The sequence below is a fragment of the Oryzias latipes genome, chromosome 14 (assembly GCF_002234675.1).
Source record: "Oryzias latipes chromosome 14, ASM223467v1".
Classification (NCBI taxonomy): domain Eukaryota; kingdom Metazoa; phylum Chordata; class Actinopteri; order Beloniformes; family Adrianichthyidae; genus Oryzias; species Oryzias latipes.
In genome coordinates, this window is record NC_019872.2 from 9,472,349 (window position 1) to 9,499,228 (window position 26,880).

The 26,880-nt window shown below is 39.5% G+C and overlaps 3 protein-coding genes across 4 annotated transcripts; all 3 read left to right on the plus strand.

The window, feature by feature from the left end:
• Positions 1 to 1,991: 1,991 nt before the first annotated feature.
• On the plus strand, positions 1,992 to 3,900 carry LOC101167141 (trophoblast glycoprotein like). Its single transcript, XM_004076284.4, has one exon. It carries the CDS (start codon positions 2,252 to 2,254, stop codon positions 3,326 to 3,328), a length of 1,077 nt encoding a protein of 358 aa, XP_004076332.1. The 5' UTR covers positions 1,992 to 2,251; the 3' UTR covers positions 3,329 to 3,900.
• An 11,028-nt stretch (positions 3,901 to 14,928) lies between these two features.
• LOC101164739 (cytochrome c oxidase assembly factor 4 homolog, mitochondrial) lies at positions 14,929 to 16,444 on the plus strand. 2 transcript variants are annotated; one of them, XM_020708769.2, is made up of 2 exons: positions 14,929 to 15,060; positions 15,956 to 16,444. In XM_020708769.2, the coding sequence occupies exon 2, from the start codon at positions 16,062 to 16,064 to the stop codon at positions 16,308 to 16,310; it is 249 nt and encodes an 82-aa protein (XP_020564428.1). In that variant the 5' UTR covers positions 14,929 to 15,060; positions 15,956 to 16,061; the 3' UTR covers positions 16,311 to 16,444. The 2 variants fall into 2 exon arrangements, with proteins under 2 accessions (XP_020564428.1, XP_004076237.1); XM_004076189.4 differs by having other exon boundaries at positions 16,029 to 16,444.
• Positions 16,445 to 17,534: 1,090 nt separating this feature from the next.
• Positions 17,535 to 19,627, plus strand: LOC110016439 (olfactory receptor 2AT4-like). The gene has a single exon (XM_023962860.1). It carries the CDS (start codon positions 18,018 to 18,020, stop codon positions 18,990 to 18,992), a length of 975 nt encoding a protein of 324 aa, XP_023818628.1. The 5' UTR covers positions 17,535 to 18,017; the 3' UTR covers positions 18,993 to 19,627.
• Positions 19,628 to 26,880: the final 7,253 nt, after the last annotated feature.

The following is a 26,880-nucleotide window of genomic DNA, read 5'->3' on the forward strand; positions in this document are numbered from 1 at the left end:
GCATTGACAGTACTTTCAGTGTCTGTTGCCTTATACATTCCTAGTCTTGGTTTCTTTTTTTGTTTTTGCTTCACCACAATCACTTATGAGCAAAACTATTTTGATCCTGGTTTTTGTCAACTGAGAACTCAAACTTTTATTTGCATCTCAACAGTCTGGTCTTAAATCCAAGCATACAGATCTCACAAAGAAAATAACATTGACACCATTCAGTTCAAATGATCTTTTAATGCTAAAATAAAGCATTTGGAGGAGCACCAGTAGAAAATGAATAAATAAAACTAGCATCTCCATTTTACCTCTGGGAGGAAACTGTATTGACTATAAGATTGGATTAAAGAAGCAGATGCTTTTCAAATAAAAATTAGTTGGAGTCAGAGATGTTTTTTGAGCCAGAGCTTTGCAGCGATCATTGTTCCTGCACACTATAGTCTGACATCTGATATGGATTGATTTTGTTTACTTTCAATCATTGAATACATTCATTGGCACCCTCAGGGCACAACTGAAATATGCCTTTTGTTTGAACAAGAGCAGACATCATATTGGGACTTCTACAGTTGTTTATATAGAGCACAAAGAGCATAGTTTTTATGCTAATGCTAGAAAGGTGGAAAGAAGGATTTAATTAAATTAGTTTTGAGAGAATAAAAAACTGGCAGCTTTTTAGCAAAAGGAAAATATACATTTGTGTAGCATCTACAATGAATATTTAGAGACTATTACAACATCGAACAACTGTCATATTTTAACCCTTGTGCTATCTTAGATCACCCCATCCATACATTGAAGTGTTATTCCTACCATGACAAAGGTGGATAAAGGTGGAAAGATTTCATGTAATCCATGGACACCAGTGAAGATCACAAATCATTGAAGAAAAATGGTTCAGAGCACTGTCTAGTGGGTCCAGATGACCCCACTCCCAATGTTAAAGTGCCTAGGATAGCACAAGGGTTACTCCTGGAGATTGGAGGACCCAACATCAATTTTCTTCTGTGGTTTTAAAATGAATTATTATTTTTTTTGTGTTCATTTTGGGAAGCAGCAATTAGCACACAAACAAACAAACAAACAAACAACAAAAAAAAGAAAAACATAATAAATAAATAAATGTAACTTGTTAATACATAAATAAATAGCAACCTGGTGCTCTCCAGGATTAAAAAATAGATCAAAATTTTATAACTTGATTAAAAATAAATTAACACTATATTTGTTCTTGGAAAAAAAGTTATTGAAAATGTTGTTTTTCAAAAAATTCAATTTTCAATTCAATCACTTTTATTTGTATAGCCCAAATTCCAACAACAGTCATCTCAATGGACTTTGTGCGGACAAATGTAGGGTAAAACATAAAATAAAAAAGATCATGAATACATACAATTCAATAGAAAAAATCTAAACTGAACTAACCCAACTAAACTTGACATCCCACCCAGACCATCGCTACTAAGGAATAACTTGTTCATTTCTTTCTTTATTTACATTAGTGCTTAGGGAGATGTATAAACATAGCAAACACTGAGAAATAATTTGCAGATATTTTGGAATTTTGATACTTGATCTGATATGCCATGATGCATTCTGATAGTGTTATATCGGTCTATTTTACATAATTATTACTTCATCTTTGTCATATGATTTATTGATACTTAAAGATTCTTAAGGACCTGAGACTCTGTTGGTATGTTATAAATATCTGATAGAAGTTTTGAACCGGGTAATTATAAATCATGTAAAGAAAATTGTAAGGTAGAAGAGGGGTGGCTTTAAACAAATTCGCTTAACTCCCTTTCAAGCAATCTATGATTTAATGAATAATTATTAATTATTATGTTTGATCTTTGTGGGTGTAAAACTTTTATTTATTTATTTATCAAATCAGGGGAACTTGGAGGAACTTCAGTGTTCAGTTCCTCATTCTCTCTGGCGCCCTCTTCGCCTTTTTCTCTTTGTCGCCTCCTGGCTTGCGCTCTCTTCCTGTGACAGGCGTCAAAAATACCACCAAAGGAGCGCACATCAGCAGCTTTCCAGTCAGCTGGGAGGCTGATGTCCAACGATCCGATGCATAAAGCCCCTACAGACAACTACTTCCAGGAACACGCGCGGAGCCGAATGTAAAAAAGCGGAGCGCTTTTTCTTTTGCGCTTTATTTTGACAAAAATGCCACTCCTGGTTTATTCGACTTTGTCTCAAGTGTGAGTCTGCCTCTTTTTTAGAAAAAAAAATCTTCTTGTTTTGGACGAACATGATGAGGAATATGATTTGGAGACTTTACAGTTCAGATCGTTCTTGGGTTTTTTCTGTGTGGAATCAGTGGTGCGTGTTTTACGCAGCAGCTGCGTGCTTGCTGTTTACGCCCGTCAGGGCGGACGACACCTGTCCCTCATCGTGCGCCTGTGCCAGAGAGTGGGGAACGGTGAACTGTTCGTCCGCTGACGAGGAGACCGACGTGCCGACAGAAATACCGACCTGGACTTCCACTCTCATCCTCAAAGGGAGAAACATTTCAACTTTATCCACTCGTGCGTTCACTCCCAACGGTACAGAGTTGGAAATAATAACACTGTTGCTGCCCAATAACGGGATCCAGGCTATTGAGCCCTACGCTTTCCGTGGTCTCACCCGTTTACATGTCCTAGATCTCAGCCACAACCAGCTGGAGTCCATTTCACCCCGAGCTTTCCATGGATTACCAGAGTTGCGCTCACTTTACTTGAATTCCTCCTTTTTGCCCCCTGCCACAGCGCAGCTCCAAAACGCGCTCAGCGCACAAACTTTGCGCAACCTCCACAGACTGGAGTTAGCAGGAAATGACCTGAAGTCTATACCCCTAGAGAAATTAGACATTTACCGCCTGCACGATTTAGTGTTGGTGAATAACTCTTTGGAGAAAATCGAGAGGGAAAATATTAGCAGTTTGTACAGGCAAAAGCGCATCCGTGTCTACCTATCTTTGAATCCATTTCGATGTAACTGTGACCTGGAGGCGTTTTACTACTGGCTGAAGAACTCTTCGCAGTGCCCGGATGCTGCGCGCATCCTGTGCAGTGAACCAGAGAGTAAGAGGGGCATCCCTGTGGAAAAGCTGCGGGGGGAGGATGTGGACTGCATGAACGAGAACCTGGAGGCGGTTTCATACGTGCTCCTCGGTATAGTGTCGGCTCTCATCGGAGTGGTGTTTCTCATGGTGCTCTATCTCAACCGGAGAGGCATCAAACGGTGGCTCAACAACATCCGAGAGGCGTGCAGGGACCAGATGGAGGTTTACCATTACCGCTATGAGCAGGACTCAGACCCGAGGCTGGCCAGTGTGGCAGTTTAACCTGCTGTAACCGGATCCCAGAGCTGCCCTATGGAGGGGACGTCATGAAAAACAATAAGTCAGTGGTTTCAACCCAGTTACATAACCTTCAGGAACTGGTTGCATGTCTGAGTTTGGGACATCTACAAAGCCAAAGGCTGTCAAACTGTAAAAGACAAAACATATTTTCCATACTGTAAATAACTTGAGCAAGGTGTGCACAAAGTGAACTCCATCATCCCATGTGTAATCATTAATACCTTTAATTCTGTGGCAAATTTACCCTTAAGTAGAAAAGCTGCAGTAAAGACGGAACTCCTTGCTGTTATTGCTGGTTTACTGATGAAACAATGCATGGATGAGCAAGGTATTCAACTTTTAATCCATTGTGGTAGTGCATGATGCAAATAGCCTAAGGTAAGAAATGAGAAAAGGACAGGTTTGTTGGAGTGCCATGTTTGTTTTCAGCAGGGCAGTTTTTCTGAAAATCAACATATCATTTGATGTGAGGTTTCAATGAAGCTTCGACAGGGCAGTACTGACCTTGCATGCAACTGTAGGCAACGCTTAAATAAATGGTGATCGTTAAAAAAGGGGAGTTAGCGGTGTTTATGTCAGTACTTTTTAAGCGTCACTGCCAGGCTTCAGCACATTCAGTGGATGAAGTTTTTTTTAATTTTTTGTGTGTGTTTAAAGCAAATGCTATTGAGCGGGGCTCAATGAGCAGCAACAACATTATCATTACAATTCAGCATAAAAGAGCAGCCTTATCTGCTTTTTTAAGGGAATAGAGAGTGACAGGCCAGGTCATGAAGAATACCACTGCAAGACTGAGATGTGTCATCCTCACTCCGACCTTTTTTTATAATGTTGAGAATGATGATTGGCCTGCATGGCATGCCGTGCAGCTACCCCTCCACGTCCCTAAAGATCTGTTTGAAAATCAAAAACATTTCAAAATCAAATTCCTTTATGGAGATTTAATTGTGTGTTTGTGTTACACAACCTCAGGGACAACAGTATTGACACCAGAGCAAAAAGAAGTTCTCCTTTTTCACATATGCTTATTAAAATAGAAAAACATTTCTGAAAATTTTTTAATTTTAAGAACTGCTTAAATGCTCTTATGTTGGCAGATCTAAAGTATTTGATGCAAGACAAATTCTCTTTGACATGCAAATGTTTGCATGCACAGAAAAAATAACTGGACAAAAACGTTTAAACAGAATTCCTTTGGTTATGATAATCTGTAATTAAGAGTTTACATGTTATTTTTCACCTCCATGCCAAGCGTTCATGAGTCAGCAACAGAGGATGGGCTTTTAGACAACAAGATCAAAAGGTGGCACTACGTGCTGACGTGCCACTGTTCCATCAACTGTCATTTTGTGTAGGAAGGCTAGGGAGAAAAATGCAATCATTCAGAGAGTCATGTGAAAGTATGACATTGTTTTAGTGCTGTATGCATGCTCGATATCACAATCCAAAACCAAGCAAAGCTGCAGTGAAAAGATCACATGGACAATCTTTGTCCTTGTGAAGGTTCCTAAGTGCATGAAATAAGCTGTGGGAGCTGTCTCACTTCCTTCACTGTCCTCTCAAGTGCATCAGCTCATCCTTCATGAAGAAAAATGTTAGCATTTATTCTTACATTTTAACAATTTTAAAAAAATCAGCAACAATGGGAGAACTTTTTTGCTCCAATTCCTTTTTATTTTTTGATCCTTTATCAAAGATGCATGATCTGCTCTGTAGGTCCAAAACATGAACTTGCAGGAAATGCCGTTTGGGGAATGGTCTGACTGGTACCATCTGATAGAAAGGCATAAGTAACTCAAAGAACCACAACCGAGTTCTGCAGAAGAGCATCTTAGAACGCACAACTCATCCGACCTTGAAGCAGATGGGCTACAGCAGCTGAAGACCACACTGGGTGCCACTCCTGTTAGAACAGGAAACTGAGGCTACAATTCACACAGGCTCACCAAAACTGGACATTTGAAAATTGGAAAAAACATTTCCTGGTCTGATGAGTCGCCATTTCTGCTGTGACATCCAGGAGTTAATGTTAAAATTTGGGGTCAAGAACATGAAAACATGAATCCATCCGGCCTTGTATCAACAGTTCGACTGGTGGTGGTGGTGGTGTGATGGTGGGGGAATATTTTGATTTTGAATGCATTTTAAAACATTTTATGAGCTTCTAAACATATAAGACAAAAACAGGGAAAAAAAATCTAACTACTATTAACCAAATAACCATAACCCTATATTTTCCATGTATTTAGGATTTATGAACTAGAACCCAAACAAAACAACTCAAAAAGAATTGGAGAAACCTTATTTTCCTTACCAAGTAAAAACTAGTGAAAGTGTTTCTTTTGACTTTATAAGCCTTTATTGCTCTGCCTCTGAAAGAACAACATATTTTAGCTAAGAATAGCTAATCATGCAAGACATACTGCATGATACAGAAGTGCGATGGAGTGCCACACACAGCCTGAAGCTGTTAGAAATGTGATTGCTTCTGCTAGTATTTGATCATGAACATGGAAGTTAGACAAATTAAAAAACCTCCAAGTGTCCTAAGGAAAAGTCAAAGGGTCACCACAGTCATTACAGTTGAGCGTGTGTGCACTGATTAGTTTTTATTTCAGGACAATGTCTTGACTGACCATGAATGTTTTATGGCAGACTATGTCACTGGCATCCATCTGCTTGAAAATGAACACTGTTGGCTACACTTAAACTGTCCAGAGCTTATTCAAAGCTAGACTGCAAAGAAAACATGAAAGAATCTTGTGTTTTTTCTTGGTAGCTGGTCAGGCTCTTATGTGTACAAAGACAGGGACTTGTGTTTAAATTGAAGGCAATTGTTCACTGTTGTTGTTGCACCTGTTTTGTCTTGTTCTGGGTCTGAAAGGGTTGGAGGCGCGAGGCGGCTGCACCCTGGACAGCTCGGACATGTAACACTTGATAAATAATTGAGGTCAGAGTTAAGGCTGAGTAGAGTAACACTGGATCAGAAGAGAAAGAAAAGGGAGGTGGAATAGAGGAGAGACTCAAACTGGAAAAATGTTCTTAGCATTGTTTTCCTGTTTCTTATTCTTTCTTTCTTCTTTTTTTCTTTATTATAGTAACTTCCACCATTTTTGCAGCTTAAATCTTTCCACAATTTTTCAGCTATTGTAACCCTTGTGCTATCCTAGGCAACATTGGGAGTTGGGTCATCTAGACCCACTAGACAGTGCTCTGAACCTTTTTTCTCAATGATTTGTGATCTTCACTGGTGTCCATGGATTACATGAAATCTTTCCACCTTCATCCACCTTTGTCATGGTAGGGAGAACACGTCAATGTAAGGGTTGGGTCATCTAAGATAGCACATGGGTTTTAACCATTCAACTATTAAAATATTTTGCTCTTTCAGCCTTTTCCCTTCAGCTATGACTTTTGGTGCTTCAAATCCTTGAACTTTTCAAGATATTCCAGGATTTCCAGCATTTTTCCCCTTATTGAAAAACATGGGGAATCCTTGGTGCAGAAGCTCGGTGGTTCGATACCCGGCACTCACATTTCTCTTTCTACTTTTAATGCTAGTTTTCAGATAAAAATCCTTTTAATGGAAACTAGTTAATCCATGGAATATTTTTCCAATAGCTTAAAAGCATTTACATTAAACTCATGTGTTCATGAAATACAAGTCAGACTTGTATTAAATTTTATTCTTATTATATTATAGATCTTATTATATTATATTATATTATATTGGTGTTTAATCTGAACACATTTTTCATTTATGTCTTCTCGGTACAAATTAAACATAACTTGTTGCTGACATGTGTAAGCTGTATGGATGTTTTTTGGTGATGGAAAGATGTTTTAGGAAATGCTCAAGTGTTCTAAATTTTAACTTACCGGTAAATGGTAAGATTTTGGGGTGTAACAAATATTTAATGACTGGATTATTCTCCCTACAATCCAACCAGATCTATCTGTCAGAGGCAGAATCGAATCAACCTATACCAATAGACATAGTTTCAAAATGAGATCAAACCGATATTCAAAAATACAATATGGACCGAGACATGGTAGGTTTCTTTTAATATAATGTAAAAATGAGCCATTGTCATCACAGCGAACAATACACATGTGAAGGCAGCAAAAAAAACTTTGCAAAGACATGTGACCATCCAGTCTGGTATAATGTTCCAGTAAAACTCTGTTTGTGTTGTTTTGATGCGGATAAACCACAGTAGGCTGAAGTTTATGAAACTAAAATTTGAATGGATTATTGTTTCCTTGTTTGTTTGTACACATGTTTAATTTACACTTCATTATCTTGCAAGAATTCAAGGAATCTTCAAGGAATCACCTGCACTGTTTAGCACCCAGGTATGTATCTCTGAGTCACACTGGCTGAATTTTTGGCTAAAGATGTCCTGGATTCATTTTAGGTCAGTGGATCTGATTGTTCAAAATGAACCAACATCCACTTTGAATCATATCAACAACCACAAACTATGAAATGAATCGAATCGTTAAAGGGAATTGTTACCTGTTCACTCTTAGTAACAAGGGAAGGTGCAGGTCAGATGATGTAAAATTACATTTGATATGAAACCAAGGGCAAAACTAGCTGGTCTGCTTAAACCAAATCTGCATTTAAAACGTAATTTTTGTGCGTCCATTTCCACAAAAAAGGTAAGGAATGACATGTTTGACAAATTATTCAAAATGCCTTGTCAGTATAAAAGAAGACTGTGTGATAGCAAAATCTTTGATAACTGTTCATCTCAAACATAAAACACCTGCCTTTGACTGCAGTCCTATTTATCTTTCTCTGTCATTTTTGTGTTCTATCTATCGTGTGTGTCTGCTTCAGCTCTATTATTGGACACAAAAAGTGGAGATGGTGAAATGTGTTCTTTTTCAAAAAGGAGCTGTTTGCCTCTCCTGCACATGTAGCCTTTAGCAGTCAGTGTTCCATCAGTGTGCTTTTCAAAGCCACATTTATGTACACATTTTTTTTGCATCCTCCTTAACAAATAGTGTTTGTCAAAGACTTCTTCCTCTGTGCCCCTGTTCTCTGCACTTCATTCAGGTAAATGGCTTTATCCAGTTGAGTGACTTTGTAAGGACAGAGTTTAAGCCGAGCCCAGCAAATGGAGCAGTGCAGAAAAGGAGAGATAAAGTAAAAGAAAGACAAGATTCATTAGAGTTCTTCAGTCCCGGCACCTAATGTTCCTTGCCTTATGCAAAACGATGAGTCACCACCTCGCTGTGCATATGACTGTCCAGTGGCTAAAGCCCAAAAGCAAACTTGGAGAACATGTATGTTTCCTTCTCATGCTTTGGAAAATTTGATTCCTCAAAAATCTGAACTCTTACTTACGGTATTCAGAATAAACTAAAATGAGCTGAAAAAATGCTAAATCTATCACATCCTCCCATTACGAGAAGTTACGACTGAGGCTGAGAAAGCAGAGAACTGCCAGAGTGTCTTGAATATGGAAATGTGAGGGCCAGTTTGCTTCCTCTTGATTGCATACTGTAGATAGCTACAGTAGATTAGCCTTTATTGTTGCTTGAAGATGAAAGAGGGATATTGACTGTGAAGGAGGGGAAAGAGCAGCACTGCTGCAGGCAGCATGAGGTTTACAAATGCCTCATTTCAAATAGCTGGAGTCAAAATTTCAATGTCTGGCAGCAAATGCAATAATAATGTAGAATAAATTACTTTTGAATTTCATCTTGTGTGGATGAAAAGAACAAGTAAACAATAAAAATAAAGCTTTTTTTTGCTATGACCCATTTTCTGATGCTTTTATAATTAAATAACAATTGAAAATTCATTCGAATGAATAGATTCAAGAGCTAAAATGCATGATATATTACAAAATTATGAAAAAAACACAATAAACTTCAGAATATACTGTTGTTTTTAAAAGTTTCTGTCCCTGAAATAATAGAATAATAAACAAGAACAAACAAGGAGAAGACAACTTGACAAAAGCCTCTCAGTAGAATCAATTGAGTGATGTTCTGTTACTCTGTGCAGCAACACTAGAACTACTGTGAAATAAAGCATTTATAGGGCTTGAACTCCAGCAGAACTTTATCAGCTTCCCCAGAATTCAGCCTTCCATGTCTGTCCAACATCCCCCACTGCCATCTGATCCAACTTTCTGTCTGGTGGTGATCAGCTGACAGCCCGGCTCCTCTCTTTACCTGAGTGTACCGAACATATGGCTGCGAGTCTGAAGACGTGACTGGGAAGTCAAGCCTTAAACTGCAGCTGCCACATGCTCCCTTACTGTTCAGTCATAATATTCAAGAGTCCAGTGACGTGTAGCATGTCGAGAACATGTCTACTGGAGTTGCCAAGGAATATGTGAAGTGGCCAGGCCTTAAGAATGGCAAGTAATTAAATGTTTTTTTTTTTTTTTTTTGCTTAATGTATTTCATTGCTTTAGTTTAATTTAATTAAATTAATATATTAAAAAAATCTAAATAAAACAGAAAAATAGCATTTGTGCATGGATATTTATTTTATCTACATTTCATGCAGCAATTTGGCAAATTCGAGTGTTTAAATCAATGCTAATTATTAAAAAAAATGCTTGACAAACTACACATGGCTGTTAGCTTTTTATTGACAGTGTAATATATTCATGAGCCTTGTCCCCCTGAGGAAAAAAAACAAAAAAAACAGATGCCAGAAGTTCTCTCTGCCCTCTCTGGACAACCGCCCTTATGGGTGGGTACAGGTTGTCTGTGTGTAAAAAAATGTTAGTTGCATGCAGGGGGCCCGCAGGAAAGTCATAAACCATTTGAGGAACTAATAGAGCAAAAGTATTCATGCACATCTTTTTTCTACGGGGACGCTGCATGCAACAGGTCAAAGACACGTAAGGGTATAAGTAAGGGTGAAGTAGGTGAGATGTAGGCACGTCTTACTGATTTTTCATTTTTTTCAACCACCCCAAACCCTGCTCAATGTTCAAGTGCGCGCTCCTTGCACACCTTTTGTGTGATCCTTGCATGCAGCCTGCCTGTTAGAAATGAGGAAATTAGACAGAGAATAATTTGTGTGGGGAACCTACAGGTGTCCCACAGGCACTAATGCATCTCACAAATAACTTGTGAGTAAGGGCACCATCACCTGTAAGTCATAAGTGTGTGCAACTTATATTACCTCACATTTACTTCACAATACATTGACCATACGCATGACAACTGTACTGAAAACTTTTTAGACGTCCCCTGAGGTGGTCGTACGACCCTCATGGGATCTCTTCCAACACCTCTCACCATGAGGTACTTTTAGAACTAATAAAGACCCTCCTCATCCCAGAATATTTAATCACTTCCTTCTAATCATAAGCATCAGTGAAATTTCGATCCCTATCCATGAAATGGCAGTGAAAATTACAGTTCTTCCCTTAGAGGAGTGAGCCATCAAGAGGATAATCCTGATTGAGCTTAATTAAACCCTCTTAGGTAAAAAAGAAATTATTGCTTCTCACCAACAGCCTCCTTCCACAGGCCTGGTACCGGGGTGGGGCCCTTTTTACTAGGAAACCTGTGGTTTCTAAAGGCTTCTTATACTTGGGGTTTTCATGAATTGGGTTTAGTCAATAATCACTGAGTGCAAGTCAATGAATTTTCCCCCATATGTTAGCATTTAGAAAAGCCTGAAAGTCGAACCATTAGAGAAGAGGAAGAAACTTTTTTTTTCTATTCACGATTTATAATGGTTTCTAATGAGATTAATTAGTTTCAACTTAAACAGCAAAGATGTTCTGGGGTTTGTTTGTTTGTGTGTTTTTGTTACAGGCAAAGAAGTCATTAGTATGTATTTGTGGTCAGTTTCATCGTCGAAGGAGTTTTAGGAAGAGACTCAAAGGAGTGAGTTTGTCAGGAGTGAATCTTTGAATGGGCTTTCTCTGTCTTGTTTACAGTTGCACTAACTTCTATTTATCTTGACACACACTCGTGATTTTGTTCTCCCCTGCTGATCAATCAGTCAGTGGATACTGTACTCGTACAGTTTTGTTCTGTACTACTTTAGACTTTAAGCTGGGTGAACATGAGGGATCAAATCAGGAGGGTGAGTCCCATTTTATTTTGACGCAGTTTGACCTGATCTTCCTTCATCCAGTACATTTGACAAGCATATTCTGCATCACAATTTGTTTATTGCTACAATTTGTCTTATTCTTTGAAGTCAGAGAAGCTCAGAGGTGCAATATAAAAAAACTGTCAAAATCTGAGAAGAAGTGGTTCCTATTTAAAGTGCAGATTAGAAAGACCTTAAACTTTTATCTCTGACTCCAAGACTGTTCAATATCCTTTTGTACAGCAGAAAAGCCATAACTTTGTTCTGAATTTCAAAATTTCCCAGAAATAAATCACCTCAAAGAAAGCAATTTTTTTCTAACAAAAAAGGGAAAAAATCTTTCTCAGGAAATTTCTAAGCAAATATTTTTTAAATTACTAGCGAAAGGTCTGCATAAAAGACAGAAAAGACAACAAAAGCAGACTCAGCAGCATGAATATTTTACAATGTCCTTCGCTCAGGAAAAGCTGCTGATTCCATGACCAGTCATAACATTGCTTTGTTGCTGCAACGATGTCAACAGCATCTGCTTTGACAACCTGTCTGTCTTTATTTTTTTTCTTTGGAAAAGCTCCCACCTTAAACAGTCTAGGCTCACCTAAGTTATATAATAAATGATGCAAACTTATTCAGGGATTAAGTCAAAACATAGTCTTGTAATTCAATTGTGCATGAAAGACTCCTATCAAAACATATAAATATAGTTTTCTTTTTTTTAATACATTTCACTTCAAATTTTTAAGTGCTTATAAAACATTAGATAATTAGTTTATGCTACAACAACTCTGCACAGAAAAGGCGAAAAGATAGCTTTTTATGTAAGTTACTGTGTTCTGAAAGTACAATATGACTACAAGCATCCCCCCCATCTCTGTCCTCCTCAGTGTCCTTCACTGGCTTCATCCCATCCAACATCACTTACTGCCCCCTTATGGTATTCTGACAATATTGCAGCCAAAAAAAAGATAAAAGGGTAAAAATAAAGATTATAACCTTTCATAACGTTGTACTATTAAAGAACACAAAAGAAGTCCAAAGTAGTGGCTACATTTTATTGTTAGACTGGTGTGCTTTGATATTTTACAAAATTAATTTTAATATTTTCACAGTGCAATTTACTGATTATTCTTTTTTTCTTTCTATAGGTTTACAATTATTATTACTTATTATAATAATACTATTATTATTTAGTTCATGTATCTTTGTAGTATTTATGACTTGCTATAAGTGTTGCGTGGAAATATTACTTAAATGAAAAATATGCACTTTAGCCTCTGTAATATAATAGAGCCAAAAACTATGGCAAGGATTTCCCAGTGAAAGCCAAAAGGTGTTTTTAAAATTAAATACATTTGACTTCATTACAAAATCACTTAATGTAAATATTAAAATACGAGCCCCATCGATAATTAACAGCTACCAAAGTCCTCCGAAATTACGACGATGCCTTCCACAAGACAGATGACCAGAACAGTTTTCTTGGTGACAAACAATAAACATAAACAATCTCATTATAATGATGACATTTGGTTACCTTTCATATTTTCTTTACTGTAAAATCAGATTTACAATATTTTTTGGAAAATTGCATTCGCTTAACAAGCACAATTTTAGTTACAGATTATTATTTTCTTCAATAAGTATACAGTAGCTATTTGCCATATTGCATGGCAGATAGTCCTTTTTTATGTCAGGAAGGTGTTGGGCCAGATCTTCTCCTTCCTCTGAGGTGTTTTCATGTTTTCGTAGTTTGGCCTTAGGGTGTTCTCTCTGGCTATGCTGAAATTTTAATGCTGTGCTTTGATGGACTGGCCATGAGGGCACATCTTGATTTCTATAAGGGCGGGGGTACGGGCCACCTTGAGCAATGACAGAAAAAACATAGACCTCAACGAGACTTTTACAGTCTTTTGCAGATTCTTGAAACTAAAAGTCATGTTCTGATCACAGTCATTATGATTACACTAATAACTGGTCAGTAGGACTGTTCCCCAGCAAAAGTTGCTTTCCATGTGTCTGCATCAGGCTTTGATTTTGTGGATATTTGTGAAATTTCAGACATTTCAGACATAGCCATTTACTGCAGTAGTCAAATATCTCCACATATTCTAGCTTTTTCAGAGTAAGAAATGTTTGCTGAAGCCAACCCCAGCCATTACTGGGTGGGAGGAAGGTCACACCATAGACAGGTCAACAGTTCACCACAGTGGCTATCTCTAATCTGACCTTTTTCCTTCTTTAAACAGGATTCAAGGATTTCAGAAAGGACAAAAGTTTTAGTAATTTATATTTAATATAGCTATATTAACTAATATAGTTTTTGTATACAGCTTTACAAAAACGATTTGTTAATATGGGGATTCATTGGATGTTTTCATGTTACAGCTCATTAATGTCACTTAGAATTGTCTGTCATTAACCTCCAGTTTTAGCTGCAAGAGCGTGCAACCTTCTAATGGAGGCAGATGAGATTAATTAGGCTTAAGCTTTTACAGTAAAAGCCTTGTTTGTTTTGAAGAAGGTTGTTAATTGCCCTCCTTTGGGTAATGACGTCCCAAACAAGACTCATTAGCCAGACTCCCAGGAGTTGAATATTCAGGAGAGGATCATTTTATCGTAGGTCATAGAGTTCTGTTTAGTAACTAAAAAGATCCCTGTAGAAGTATTACACAGCGCCAGTGTCAATGTTTTGCTTTTGAGTCAAAATGTGCACAAGCAGATACAAAGTGTTTAACTATTTAAAAAAATGTTTTTTATGTATGATAAAAATCTCTTTTAACCCTAAATGGTAGGCTTATAATATATCCTACTAAACATTAAGTAGTTATAGAGGTGATGAGGTTTTTAAACTTTATTAGTCTTAACATGGTTATGTCTGGTGGACTTGTGGCCTGTCCAGAGCATTTGGACCAATTGTACCATAATGGCAGCTGTAATAGGCTGTAGAAAACCTTGACCACTGTATAGGATCTTGGACAGTATTGGCAATTTGTTGATACATTTCTTTTAGCATTTTTGCCAAGGATATTAGTTTTGGCTGCGCCTATTTGAAAACATTATTTATTCTAAATAATTTTGATATATTTGGATTATTTCAATATCTTGATGGGGTTTCTCTTAATAGGTTTTAAATTGCAATCTTTATTCATTCTCATCTATCTATCTATCTATCTATCTATCTATCTATCTATCTATCTATCTCTCTCTCTCTCTCTCTCTCTCTCTCTCTCTCTCTCTCTCTCTCTCTCTCTCTCTCTCTATCTATCTATCTATCTATCTCTATCTATCTATCTATCTATCTATCTATCTATCTATCTATCTATCTATCTATCTATCTATCTATCTATCTATCTATCTATCTATCTATCTATCTATCTATCTATCTATCTATCCATGCCTCCATCCATCTAATTTTATTTTATTTTACATACCGTAGCTAATACCTTGATGGCCATTAACGCTTGTCGGCTGTAGCGGAACTAATGGCAGCATTGAAGGTCGGGAATGTATTGCTGCTACACCGCTGTCCCACGCTTAACTGTCCGCCGTGTGTGTCAGGGGCATTGACGGTGCGCTTTAATGCCTAAACTTGGACCGCTCGTGGAGAAATCTGCTCATCCACTTTGTACAGGTAAAGAAGTTAAAATTATTGCAAACATGTGTTATATAATATTTTAATGCTCGTTAGAATTCTGCTTTTTGCGTAACGCGAGGAAACAGTGAAGTTCTGAATCGCGTGCAGCTAGGAAAATCAGCCGAAGAAGAACTAGGGTAACAATTAGGTCAGGTTCTTACATTTTATTCATTAAATATAAATAAAAAAATGACATTAAAGTCCGATGAGTCTCCTAGACATGTCCAAATAAACTTTATTTACAATTTAAACTCACACTCCAGCAGATTATTATCACTTTTTTTGCGTCAAAGTTAGTCAGTGACAGTAATCATATCATAAACTAGCACAACTTAATCTTTATTTTTTCAACTTCAGTTTCCTCATAAGGTAAGTCTAATGTTAGCTCAACAAAGAAGTCATATTAGTAGGATAACTAACTTGAGCTTCAAAATGGTTAGATCTCCTGAACTGCACAGCAGTAGATAGTATTAGGAATTGTGTCATACACTAAAAGCAATATTTATAAATGTATATTTGTTATTAAATAATGTATTTAAAGGATGCCCATAACCAAAAGTATAGTTATTCTTCAATATAGAATAAAAATATATTTACATTGAAGCTCAAGTTAGTTATCCTACTAATATAACATGTATATAAATAAATGAAGTATTACGTTTGTGTAGTACCGTGTTTACAAATATGTGACTGAACTTTGTGGATGAAAATATTTATTTTGCACTGAAGCTAATTACTGTGCTAGTGAGTTGTTGCCTTAAGATTCTTGAATAAATGAAAAATAAATGATTAAAATGTAATTATTTTTGTACGGATTTATCAGGTGTGAATGGCAGTGATTATCTTTTTGTAGCTTGAATAGTTATTTTGTATTTTCATATATTTGTTTAAGGGACAATGCATACAACGAACAGTGTGGAGTGCTCTAAAAATTGATCTCCATGACATCACAATATTCCCTGCAGACGTGCTGAGTGGAGGAGCCCTACAGCAGCAGGATGGCATCCCCTTCACCCCACGATCGCAGCAGGAAGGAAGACGAGGATGACCCTGTTGAGCAGATGATATCCCGCACTGGCTGCACTCAGCTCCACTACGCTGTACAGGACTGCATGGCAGAACACCAGGACTGGCGAGTTTGCCAGACTCAGGTCCAGGCTTTTAAAGACTGCATGATGAATTTCCAAAACAGGCGGAAAGAGCAGCTGAAGAAGCAGCAAACTTCCACCGACTCCACAACCAGATGAGCTCCCAGATGGCCACCCTGACATCCTTGAAGTGCCGAACTTACTAAAAAAATTAAACGGAAAGAAGACAAAATGATTTGGAATATTCATTATTTGGTGTGGACTTATAAAAATAAACTATCCAAGCCTTCAACTATCTGTTTGTGTCTGATGACAATCAAATAGTTCTGGAAAGAAAAACACGTTTAACCCTTGTGTTATCTTAGATATCCCCACCCTTCCATTGATGTGTTCTCCCTACCATGAAGAAGGTGGATAAAGGTGGAAAGATTTCATGTAATCCATGGACACCAGTGAAGATCACAAATCATTGTAGAAAAAAGGTTCAGCGCACTGTCTAGTGGGTCTAGATGACCCAACTCCCGATGTTAAAGTGCCTAGGATAGCACAAGGGTACCGAGCCGTGCCCTCAGCCGCCCAGCTCCCCAACTCTGGGGACAATTGGGGACAGAGCTTTTCTTCTAATAGTTAGAGACAATAGATGTCAGGGATTCTCTAAGAAATTATTATTGCACTTCAACCCTTGTGCTGTCCTAGACGACCCAACCCTTACATTGACGTGTTCTCCCTACCATGACAAAGGTGGATAAAGGTGGAAAGATTTCATGTAATCCATGGACACCAGTGAAGATCACAAATCATTGAAGAAAAAAGGTTCAGAGCACTGTCTAGTGGGTCTAGATGACCCAACTCCCGATGTTAAAGTGCCTAGGATAGCACAAGGGTTACTTGGCCAGTGAGGTCATTCGCACAAATTTATTTGATTTGTAAATCAAAAATGGAGGGGGGGGGGGCTGGGTGTAGTACATTTTGTTTGGAAAGTAACTATTAGTTATAAAATTTATTTAGGAACTATTTAAAAATAGATTTTATTGAAATATTATTGATGTTTATATTTGGAATGAAATTTTGCATTATATGTAAAGTGAAGCGTGGATAAAAAAAAAAAAACTCTTGCATTTGCACATCAGGCTTTGCATCTCTTTTTGTGCAATATTTTGGCACAGCCTTGGCAAATAAATCTTTTCTTTTAATAAAATCAAATGTGGAGAACTTGAAATCATTAGTGTCAGATGGAAACAAACTTGCTTAAAAATGTTCAAAATATAAAATATAGGCAAGGCAAGTTTATTTGTATAGCACAATTCGTACACAAAGTAATTCAAGGTGCTTCACAAAACAGAAAAATGCATTAAAATCACAATACATCATAGAAATAATCAACGTAAAATTTACTTTAAAAGGAAAGAAAAAAAAAAATATATATATATATGTGTGTGGACCATTGAAATCCAAGCTTTCTGTTGTGCACACTGTAAAAGTCAGTGTTTAGCGTTACATCATCGCAATCAGAAAACAACAATTAAGATGCTTTGCTCTCTACAGATCCAATTAGGGAAATTAAACACATATTTCACATTTGTCTTACTAATGAAGTGTGGGGTTCTCTCATGAGAATCGGAAATATATTTTTAACTGTTAGCAGCTCAGTCTGTGTGCCATTTGCTCACAAAGTTTTAGAAGAAGCACCAATGTGAAAGGCTGATTTAGCATAGATATCAGAGAACATTAGATGGGCCTCCTTTCTTTTTTCACCTATAATTTTAAATGTGCTTGACATTTTTATTCATTTTCCTGTTGCAAACAAAAGAAACGCATCTCTTCTTCAGATAGAAGAAAATTTGATCATTGCTGCTGATTTTAACTATGTCTTTTCTCCGGACGGCTTTGAACAGCTCCGTCATCATTCATCCTCCAGGCTTCTACATCATTGGATTTGAGTCTTTACCATCAGTCAACATCTACTTCATCTTTCTAGCAATTGTTTATGTGGTTACAGTGCTGTTTAACGGTTTGCTGATTATTGTTGTGGTTATTAATCCATCCTTACACACGCCAAAATTTCTGGCTGTCATCAACCTTGCAGTGATTGATTTATGTCTAAACACTTGCACTATTCCTGGTATGATAAAGATATTTTTGGTCAAAGATAATTTTATCCCATTCAACTTGTGTTTGGTGCAAATGTATTTTTATTACTTTTTTGCCAATTCAGAGTCCTATGCACTCACTATACTGGCTTATGACAGGTTGGTGGCTATTTGTTTCCCTTTGCGCCAAAACTCCATCAACACAATGCGCAGCATGTGCTGCATCATTACCTTTACCTGGTGTTTGGTTTTAGGAATTACAACCTTTTCCACGAGTTTAATGACTAAACTGTCATTCTGTAACTCTGTCAGAGTGTTTAGTTATTTCTGTGACTATGCACCCGTGTTCAGGCTTGCCTGTAATGATTATTCAATGCAGTGGTTTGCAGCTTCCTTTTTGAGCATGATGACCCTTGTAGGGCCTTTTGCTTTCATAGTGCTGTCATACGTCAGCATCCTGGTGACTGTGTTCAGAATGAAAACATTAGATCGGCGCCTAAAAGCACTGTCTACTTGTGTGGAACACATCATCATTGTTGCAATCTTTTTTATTCCTCTTCTTGTCATTTTCACAATTGGCTTCAATTCGGGAGGAATTAACCCAGATCATAGAGTTCTAAGTCTGTCAATGGCCTCTTGCCTTCCACCTTGCATTAATCCTATTGTATATTCTTTGAAAACTAAAGAGATCAAAACCCGAGCACTGGTACTGATTAGGAAAAATAAACTTATTCAGACTAAATCTACTTGAATAATTGTAGGATTAAAAACACAGAAGTAATCCAAATATTTTGGATTAAATGTACTTGTTTTAGATTTGATCTATTCAGTTAGTTAAAAATGTCTTTTCCCAAGATTTGTGACAAATTTGAAACTTTATTACCTTGCACCTCAGTGTTTGAGTCAGAGAAGGAAACAATATTCACAGGCTGGCTTTTTGTGTGATTTCTACTGTCTTTTACCATCTTTATAACACTGCATGCACTCTAGATTAATAAAAATATGTCCAGATGATGCATCCATAACAAGTAAAACTGAAAGAGAAATGGGGATTTCATGACAGTTTTCAACTTTCATAAACTTTTACTTATTTATTTTTGTTCAAATTGAATTTCACTTTGCAGTAAAAAAAAAGGATGTTTTTTTTGCAGATTTTTTTCTGTTTTATTTATAATGTTGTTGTTCTGTAAATACACTGAAAGTCACTTTACCTTTGTCTTTTGGTGAATGTCACTTTTGCTGCTGTATTTTTAAATGTCCTTTTTGATGCCGCATATAAGTGAAATTTCCCCATCGTAGGATCAATAAAGTTTTCAAATCTAATCTAATCTATCATTGAAATTAAGTAAAAACAGCTTTATCATGCATTAAATAGTGAATGTAAAATGTGGTGTATTTGTTTTTTTTGTCCCTACATAAAACACTGGATTATCCTTGTCTGTTCTAACTTAAATTAAAGCAATGTACATACATTTTCTATTTTAATTTAAAGTTTAAATGTTAAAATTTTGTACTTTGTGTCATTTTCCATAGAGACGAAAATATCCATTTTAAATGAATTTATGCAAGTTATGTTTAAATAAAACAATATTTTTCCTTTAAAGGATCCTCTGAGCATTTATGACTTTTAAGGTGTTACTGTAATTGACTGTGCTAGATTCACACATGGATGTTAAAGCTGTATCATCATCTTTTCTCTAATATTCTGGAAATAATGCATAGGTCAGTCTGGAAAGACACTTTCTGTTATTAAAACAATAAACTAATGCAAAATACATATTAACAGTTGCCAGGCAGTTTTTATGTTGTGATTTTTAGGTAAACATAATAAAGGTTATTAGCACGTCACAAAAGTTGAAGTTGCAAGACATCTGACCAGTAATTTGTTTATGCAGTAACAGTTATGAACCACTAGATTATGGTAAATAGCCATGAATATTGTACATGTACCGGTAAGTGATATTAGATCTCGACTTTTAGAGTTGACAACATTTTGACACTAACAAAAAGTGTGTCAAAGTCTGTCAGCAATAAAATAAATTTGAGATAATGGAGATAGGACCAGTTACCAGATTCATTACATGTGAGTTATCTGTCAGCAAACAAATCCAACAGCAAAAAAGATTTCAGATTTAAAATCAGATAGGAGATATCACCTTCCCCACTGTCTTAGATAGAGCACTAAGCACAAATGTGCCATTCGTGAACGACAAAAGGGTTGTCATAAAAGGAAAATGTAGTAAAGACACTTAGTCTCCCATTGTTATTACTCAAACAACCATAGCTCTCGTTTTTTTAAGTAAAAAACACACAAGAGCATATCAGTGATCATAAAAAGTTTGGAAGAAGGTCAGACAGAATCCACATTTTTTAATTAATTAATTGTAATCCAATATATTATAAATAATTCCAAAATGCTTCATTATTTTAATCGTACCCCAAATCAAATCAAATCAAATCAAATCAAACTTTATTAATAAAATAGCGCTTCTCATGCATTTTGCGCAGCTCGAAGCGCTTTAACATTAAAAACGGAAAACACACAATATTACAGTAAAAACCCAACCCACCCTTCACCCTTCTAACTCCCCTCCGTTAAAACATATGACCCATGGCCTCCACGTACAAAGAATAATGACTTTAAATAAATAAATAAGCAAAAAAACAAACATATAAGGCTTGGCTCTGCTGTGAAGAAACAGTATTCGGGAATCTTTTCATACCAGGAGCCAGCTTGACCATGGGAGCATCGCCTCAGCGCCCACCCAGACTGGGACAACACTGGGGTCCAAGCTGTGACGCTGCAAAGTTAGACCCCAGCTGCCCCAGCAAGGGCGACAACTGCAGCAACAACCACCGACCAAGCCGGCAAGCCCTGGAGGTAAAGATCCCCACATGAAACACTGGGGCTCAAATCATGATAAGATACTAAAATTAAAGACATAAGATGTATATAAAAATATAAAATTGAGAATAAGATGGCCCATATACACTAGATGTTCTGCACAGAACCATTCATAATGGACTCTCGGTGGCAGGACACCAACATTCTGCAAACTGAACAGAACTAAAAAAAAAAAAGAGGGGAAACTGTCATGGTGGCCTGTCAGACTCCTCCCCCTCCTGCTCTGCTGCTCATCTCCCTCAGCTGTGACTACTCTTCTCATCAAACCACCTGCTACTTAAGGAGACCCAGCTTCTTCAGTCTTCGCCAGTTCGCTAACCCTGACGGTGCCCTTATCTCCTGAAGCTCTACGTCTGGCCCCTTAGTCTCTGCACTAAGTTAACCTTGTCTTGTCCTCTGCACCCAGGTTACCTTATCACGCCACAAGAGTCACCTGAGTTCACCATCCGGAGCAGCTACAGCCTCAGCCTTCCACCGCTGACGTTTCCTGCCACTGAGAGCCACAGCCGCAGTCCTCATCTAGACCACGGCCACGCCACGGGTCCACCGAGCGTCCACGCTTATCAAGATCACCACGCCACACCAGGGTTCAAGATCCTGCCCACGAACATTGTCTCGCTCCCGCTCTGGAAATTCTGGATCTACACTCGAGAGCCACAGCCACGATCAGTGGCGGTTCTACCCTGAATTACTCCCTGGGCGAGACCCTCCTCTGGCGCCCCCCCCCCCCCCCCCCCCCCCAATAGAGTCACTTTGTCCATTTATTGTAACTGAAAATACAGTTAGGAAATATTTAATAAACACAAATAATCTGAAATAAATATTATAAACTACAAATCACACAAATAATACACTAGAATAAATGTAACTGCAGCACTAAGAACAGAAAACACTAACTAAAACCTAACCTTTGTGGCCTTCCTGATGCAAGCTTGTCAATAACGTCATCATATGAAATCTGCTCCCCCCCCTGAATGATTGATACTAACAACAGCAGGTTAGTGAGTTGCTCCTGAGACATTGGTGATCTCAGGTATGACTTGATCAACTGGAGTTTTGAAAAGCTAGCAGCAGCAGCAGCAGCAGCAGCAGCAGCAGCAGCATGCTACCATCACAGCTTATTTAACATTATGAACTAATATACAACAATAAAACACAACAAAAACTTTGTGTTACAGCAGAGCAGACAGACACACGAATCATAACTAATGTAACAAGTTAAGGCAGAGCAAACATTTAAGAATAAATATCTTAAAAATGACGTTATTTGCAATATTTGGGCCTACTTCAGTTTTGGTCATGATAGACCAAACAAGAGATTTTTCCTCTGCAACGTTGTTGTTGTTGTAGGGCAGGTAGCATTCGAATTTAGAAAACGTGCATCTAGTTATGCGATATTACCCTTTTCTTTGTCTCTTTTCTCCTCTTCTTCTCTTTTCTTTCTAAATTGGGCACCAGCTTTGACCTTTTTTCTCCATATTTCAGATGTTTTTGCATTTAGCATAAATGTCCTGACATAGGTATCAAGTCTGTCGACTAAACCAACTGTCATCTAAGTGAAGAATTTTTTTTGTTTTCCCATTTTTTATTTGGGCATTTCACACAAAAATAACCAAAAAAGCATGATTTTTTTATACCTTTTTTATACCCGCAGCCCCCCCCCCCCGTTCGTCATACATTTCCAGAAGGAGCGCGTGCAGCTGCACCCAGGGGCGCCAATTCGCTACATGGCGGCGCAATTTTTATTTTTTCATCAAGCACTGAGCCGCGGCCCGCGACCGTTGCCCCCCTGGAAGAAGATCCAGCCAGGTTTGCGCATGCGTTTTGCGCTCCGTGCTCACCTCTCAGCCTGCATCCTTCACCCCGCGCCCCCTCCCTTCTCCTTCTTCACCCCGCGCCCCCTCCCTTCTCCTTCTCACACACATTTGCGTCTACTTCTCAAAGACAGGAGAGAGCGCAGCTGCGGGGCGGGGGCGCCGCCAGGTTTCAGGCTGTTACAAACTCTGTGATATAAGTAAACCAATAGTGATGCATAAAGTATTTTACAAGAGCTGAGCCGCTGGCGCCGCCCCTCCGTCATTTTTCCGCCCCGGGCGATCGCCCGTATGGCCCGTGCCTAAAACCGCTACTGGCCACGATTACCCACTACACCATCAACAACCGCAAGAAACATTAAGAAAATAAAAACCTCTTATTTACTTCTTCACTCACCTGCCTCTGCCTTCTGGGTTTTCAGCATCTGGGTCTTCCTCCGCGTTCTAGTCATGACAGAACGAACTGGCCAGAACCCCGACCCAGCTGACCCGGAAGGACTCCGTGTGGCAGTCCAACAGCAGGGCATCATGCTCGGACGTCAAGCTGACGCTTTGGGACAGATGGCCTCCGCCCAGCAGGATTTATTTCGACGTCTGGACAGCATGACACAGACTTTGTTGGAATTAACCCGGCAACGACCCGGTTCCACGGCTCCTGCCTCACCTCCGCTCTCCGACAACCAGACCGCTTCCGCTTCCTCCTCCGCCCCGGAGAATTACCGACTATACCCCGAACCGTTCCATGGTGACGTTGAGGCTTGCGGAGGGTTTTTGCTACAATGTCAGCTCCTTTTCCAACAGGCCCCCCGGTTCTATCACTCTGATCATAGCAAGATCACTCTCATCGTCAATTCCCTCAGGAGTAAAGCGCTACAATGGGCTCAGGCTTTTCTGGCGGCTAATCCCATATCTCATCTCCCGTTTAATCGCTTCATCGACGAATTTCGGTTAGTTTTTGATCAACCTAGGAAACAGGAAGAAGCCACCAGACGTTTGCTGAGCCTCAAGCAACGCAATCGATCTGTCAGCGACCACGTGATAGACTTTAGGATCCTAGCAGTGGAGGCCGGATGGACTGACCCAGCTCTAAAAGGGATCTTTTATCAGTCCTTAAACGAAAATATCAAGGATCACTTATGTTCACAGCCTGAGGCTTCCTCGTTCGAAGAATTAGTGTCCGCCGCGTTACGTTCTGACACCCGCCTCAGAGAACGTAATCGTGAACGTTATCCTGTAACCCGAAAGACACCATCTACTAATCCGGTTGCTTTTCCTGCCTATCCTTTTGAATCTTCCCCTTTCAGATCGCGAGAGCCACCAGTGGAACCTATGCAGGTTGGTCATGCCAAGCTGTCTGAAGAAGAGCGGCAGAAACGTAGAGAGGAGGGACTATGCTTCTACTGCGGTAAACCCGGTCATCAGGTTTCCCAATGTTCACTACGTTTAAACTCCAGAACCCCCCGCTAGACGACAGGCCGCGGGTGGGTAAGTCTGTCGCACACACATCTAAGGAGTTTTGCTACATTCCTGTCAAGCTATGTTTTAAGACCGGCATTTCCGAGATTCTAGCTTTAATAGATCCTGGGGCCGAGCAGAGTCTTATTGACAAAAATCTTGTAAAATCACTCTCGTTACCTACCGAACCGTTAGAAAACCCTATTAAGACTGCCGGGCTAGGGGATCAACACCTCTCAGTCATCACTCATCGCACCGGTCCCATTCTACTGATCTCGTCCGGTAATCACCATGAGTCCATTAAGTTTTTCATTACTCACTCTCCTTGCAATCCGGTCGTTCTAGGCTGCTCCTGGTTGAAAATTCACAACCCCCAGTTGGACTGGGTTCACCAGCGTATTAACTCTTGGAGTAAGCACTGTCTAGCTAATTGTCTTCAGTCTGCTATTCCCGCGGTTCCTTCCACAACCTTCACTCTCACAGAACCCATAGATCTCTCCACTATTCCTTCATGTTATCATGATCTCAAAGCTGTTTTTAGCAAATGTAAAGCTAATGCTTTACCGTACCACCGGCCCTATGATTGCGCTATCGAGCTCCTTCAGGGGTCCACTTTGCCTAAAGGTCATCTTTATAACTTATCAGGTCCCGAAAAGTCCGCCATGGAAACTTATATCCATGAGGCCCTCTCTTCCGGTCACATCCGTCCTTCCTCTTCACCTGTGGGTGCGGGGTTTTTCTTTGTAGAGAAAAAGGATAAAACCCTGCGACCTTGTATTGATTACCGTGAACTAAACGCCATTACCATCAAAGATAAATACGCTCTCCCTCTCATCAGCTCGGTTTTTGATTCCGTCCAGGGCGCTCAGATCTTTTCCAAACTCGATTTACGCAATGCTTACCATCTAGTTCGCATTAAAGAAGGGGATGAATGGAAGACCGCATTTAATACCCCGCTGGGCCACTATGAGTACCTGGTCATGCCTTTTGGCTTAACCAACGCACCAGCCGTCTTTCAGAGGCTGTTGAACGACGTCCTTAGAGATTTCATTAATCGTTTCGTTTTTGTATATCTCGATGATATTCTGATTTTTTTCTAGTGATCCCGTCCAACACGAGAACCACGTACGTCAAGTCCTAGCCCGTCTGCTCGAGAACCAATTAATTGTGAAGGCCGAAAAGTGCCGATTTCACGCTTCCTCCGTCCAGTTTCTCGGGTACATCCTCGAGGCGGGGAGCATTCGTCCCGACCCGGCTAAAATCGAAGCCGTTACCCAGTGGAACCCACCGGCCTCCCGCAAAAAGTTACAGCAGTTCCTTGGCTTCGCAAATTTTTATAGAAGGTTTATGAGGAACTACAGTAGCATCGCCGCCCCTTTAACTCAGCTGACCTCCACCACCAAACCTTTCCGGTGGAACCCTGACGCCCAGGCCGCCTTTGACACCGTCAAGTCCTTGTTTAGTTCTGCGCCCATCCTCACTCAACCCCACACTACCCGGCAGTTCATTGTGGAGGTCGACGCCTCGGATACCGGGGTCGGCGCTGTCCTCTCTCAAAAGGAAGTTTCCTCTGGAAAACTCAAACCCTGTGCATTTTATTCACGGAAACTGTCACCTGCGGAAAGAAACTACGACGTGGGTAATCGTGAGCTGCTGGCCATCAAGCTCGCGCTGGAGGAGTGGCGGCATTGGCTAGAGGGAGCTGATCTACCGTTCATAGTCTGGACGGATCATAAAAACCTGGCCTACTTACGCTCTGCCAAACGCCTTAACTCACGTCAAGCTCGGTGGTGTTTATTTTTTGATAGATTCAAGTTTACCATTACTTACAGACCCGGCAGTCGGAACACCAAACCTGATGCCCTCTCACGCCAATTCAGTCCTGACGACTCCTCGGCTCCTACCACCATCCTTCCATCCACCTGTATTGTTGGAAACCTTACCTGGGATGTCGAAAACAGAGTTATCAATGCCCAAGGTGAGGAACCTAAACCCGACTCCTGTCCTGATGGCGTCCTCTTCGTTCCCTCCTCACTTAGGTCTGACGTCCTCGCCTGGGGACACTGCTCACGGGTCGCTTGTCACGGCGGAGTTTTCCGGACTCTTAACCTCCTACGTAAAAGATTCTTCTGGCCTAGAATGGACAAGGATGTTCGTGAGTACGTCGCCGCCTGCACTTGCGCTCGGTCCAAGGCCTCCAGCTCCCCTCCCGCTGGCCTCCTACATCCTTTGCCCACGCCTCATAGACCCTGGTCACATATTGCAGTGGATTTTGTAACTGGATTACCCGCGTCCAAGGGTAACACTGTTATTTTTACGGTCATTGATCGTTTTTCCAAATCCGCCCAATTTATTCCATTACCTCAGTTACCTTCTGCCACTGAAACTGCCGATCTTCTGGTTCACCATGTTTTCCGTCATCATGGCATCCCCACAGATATCGTTTCTGACAGGGGCCCTCAATT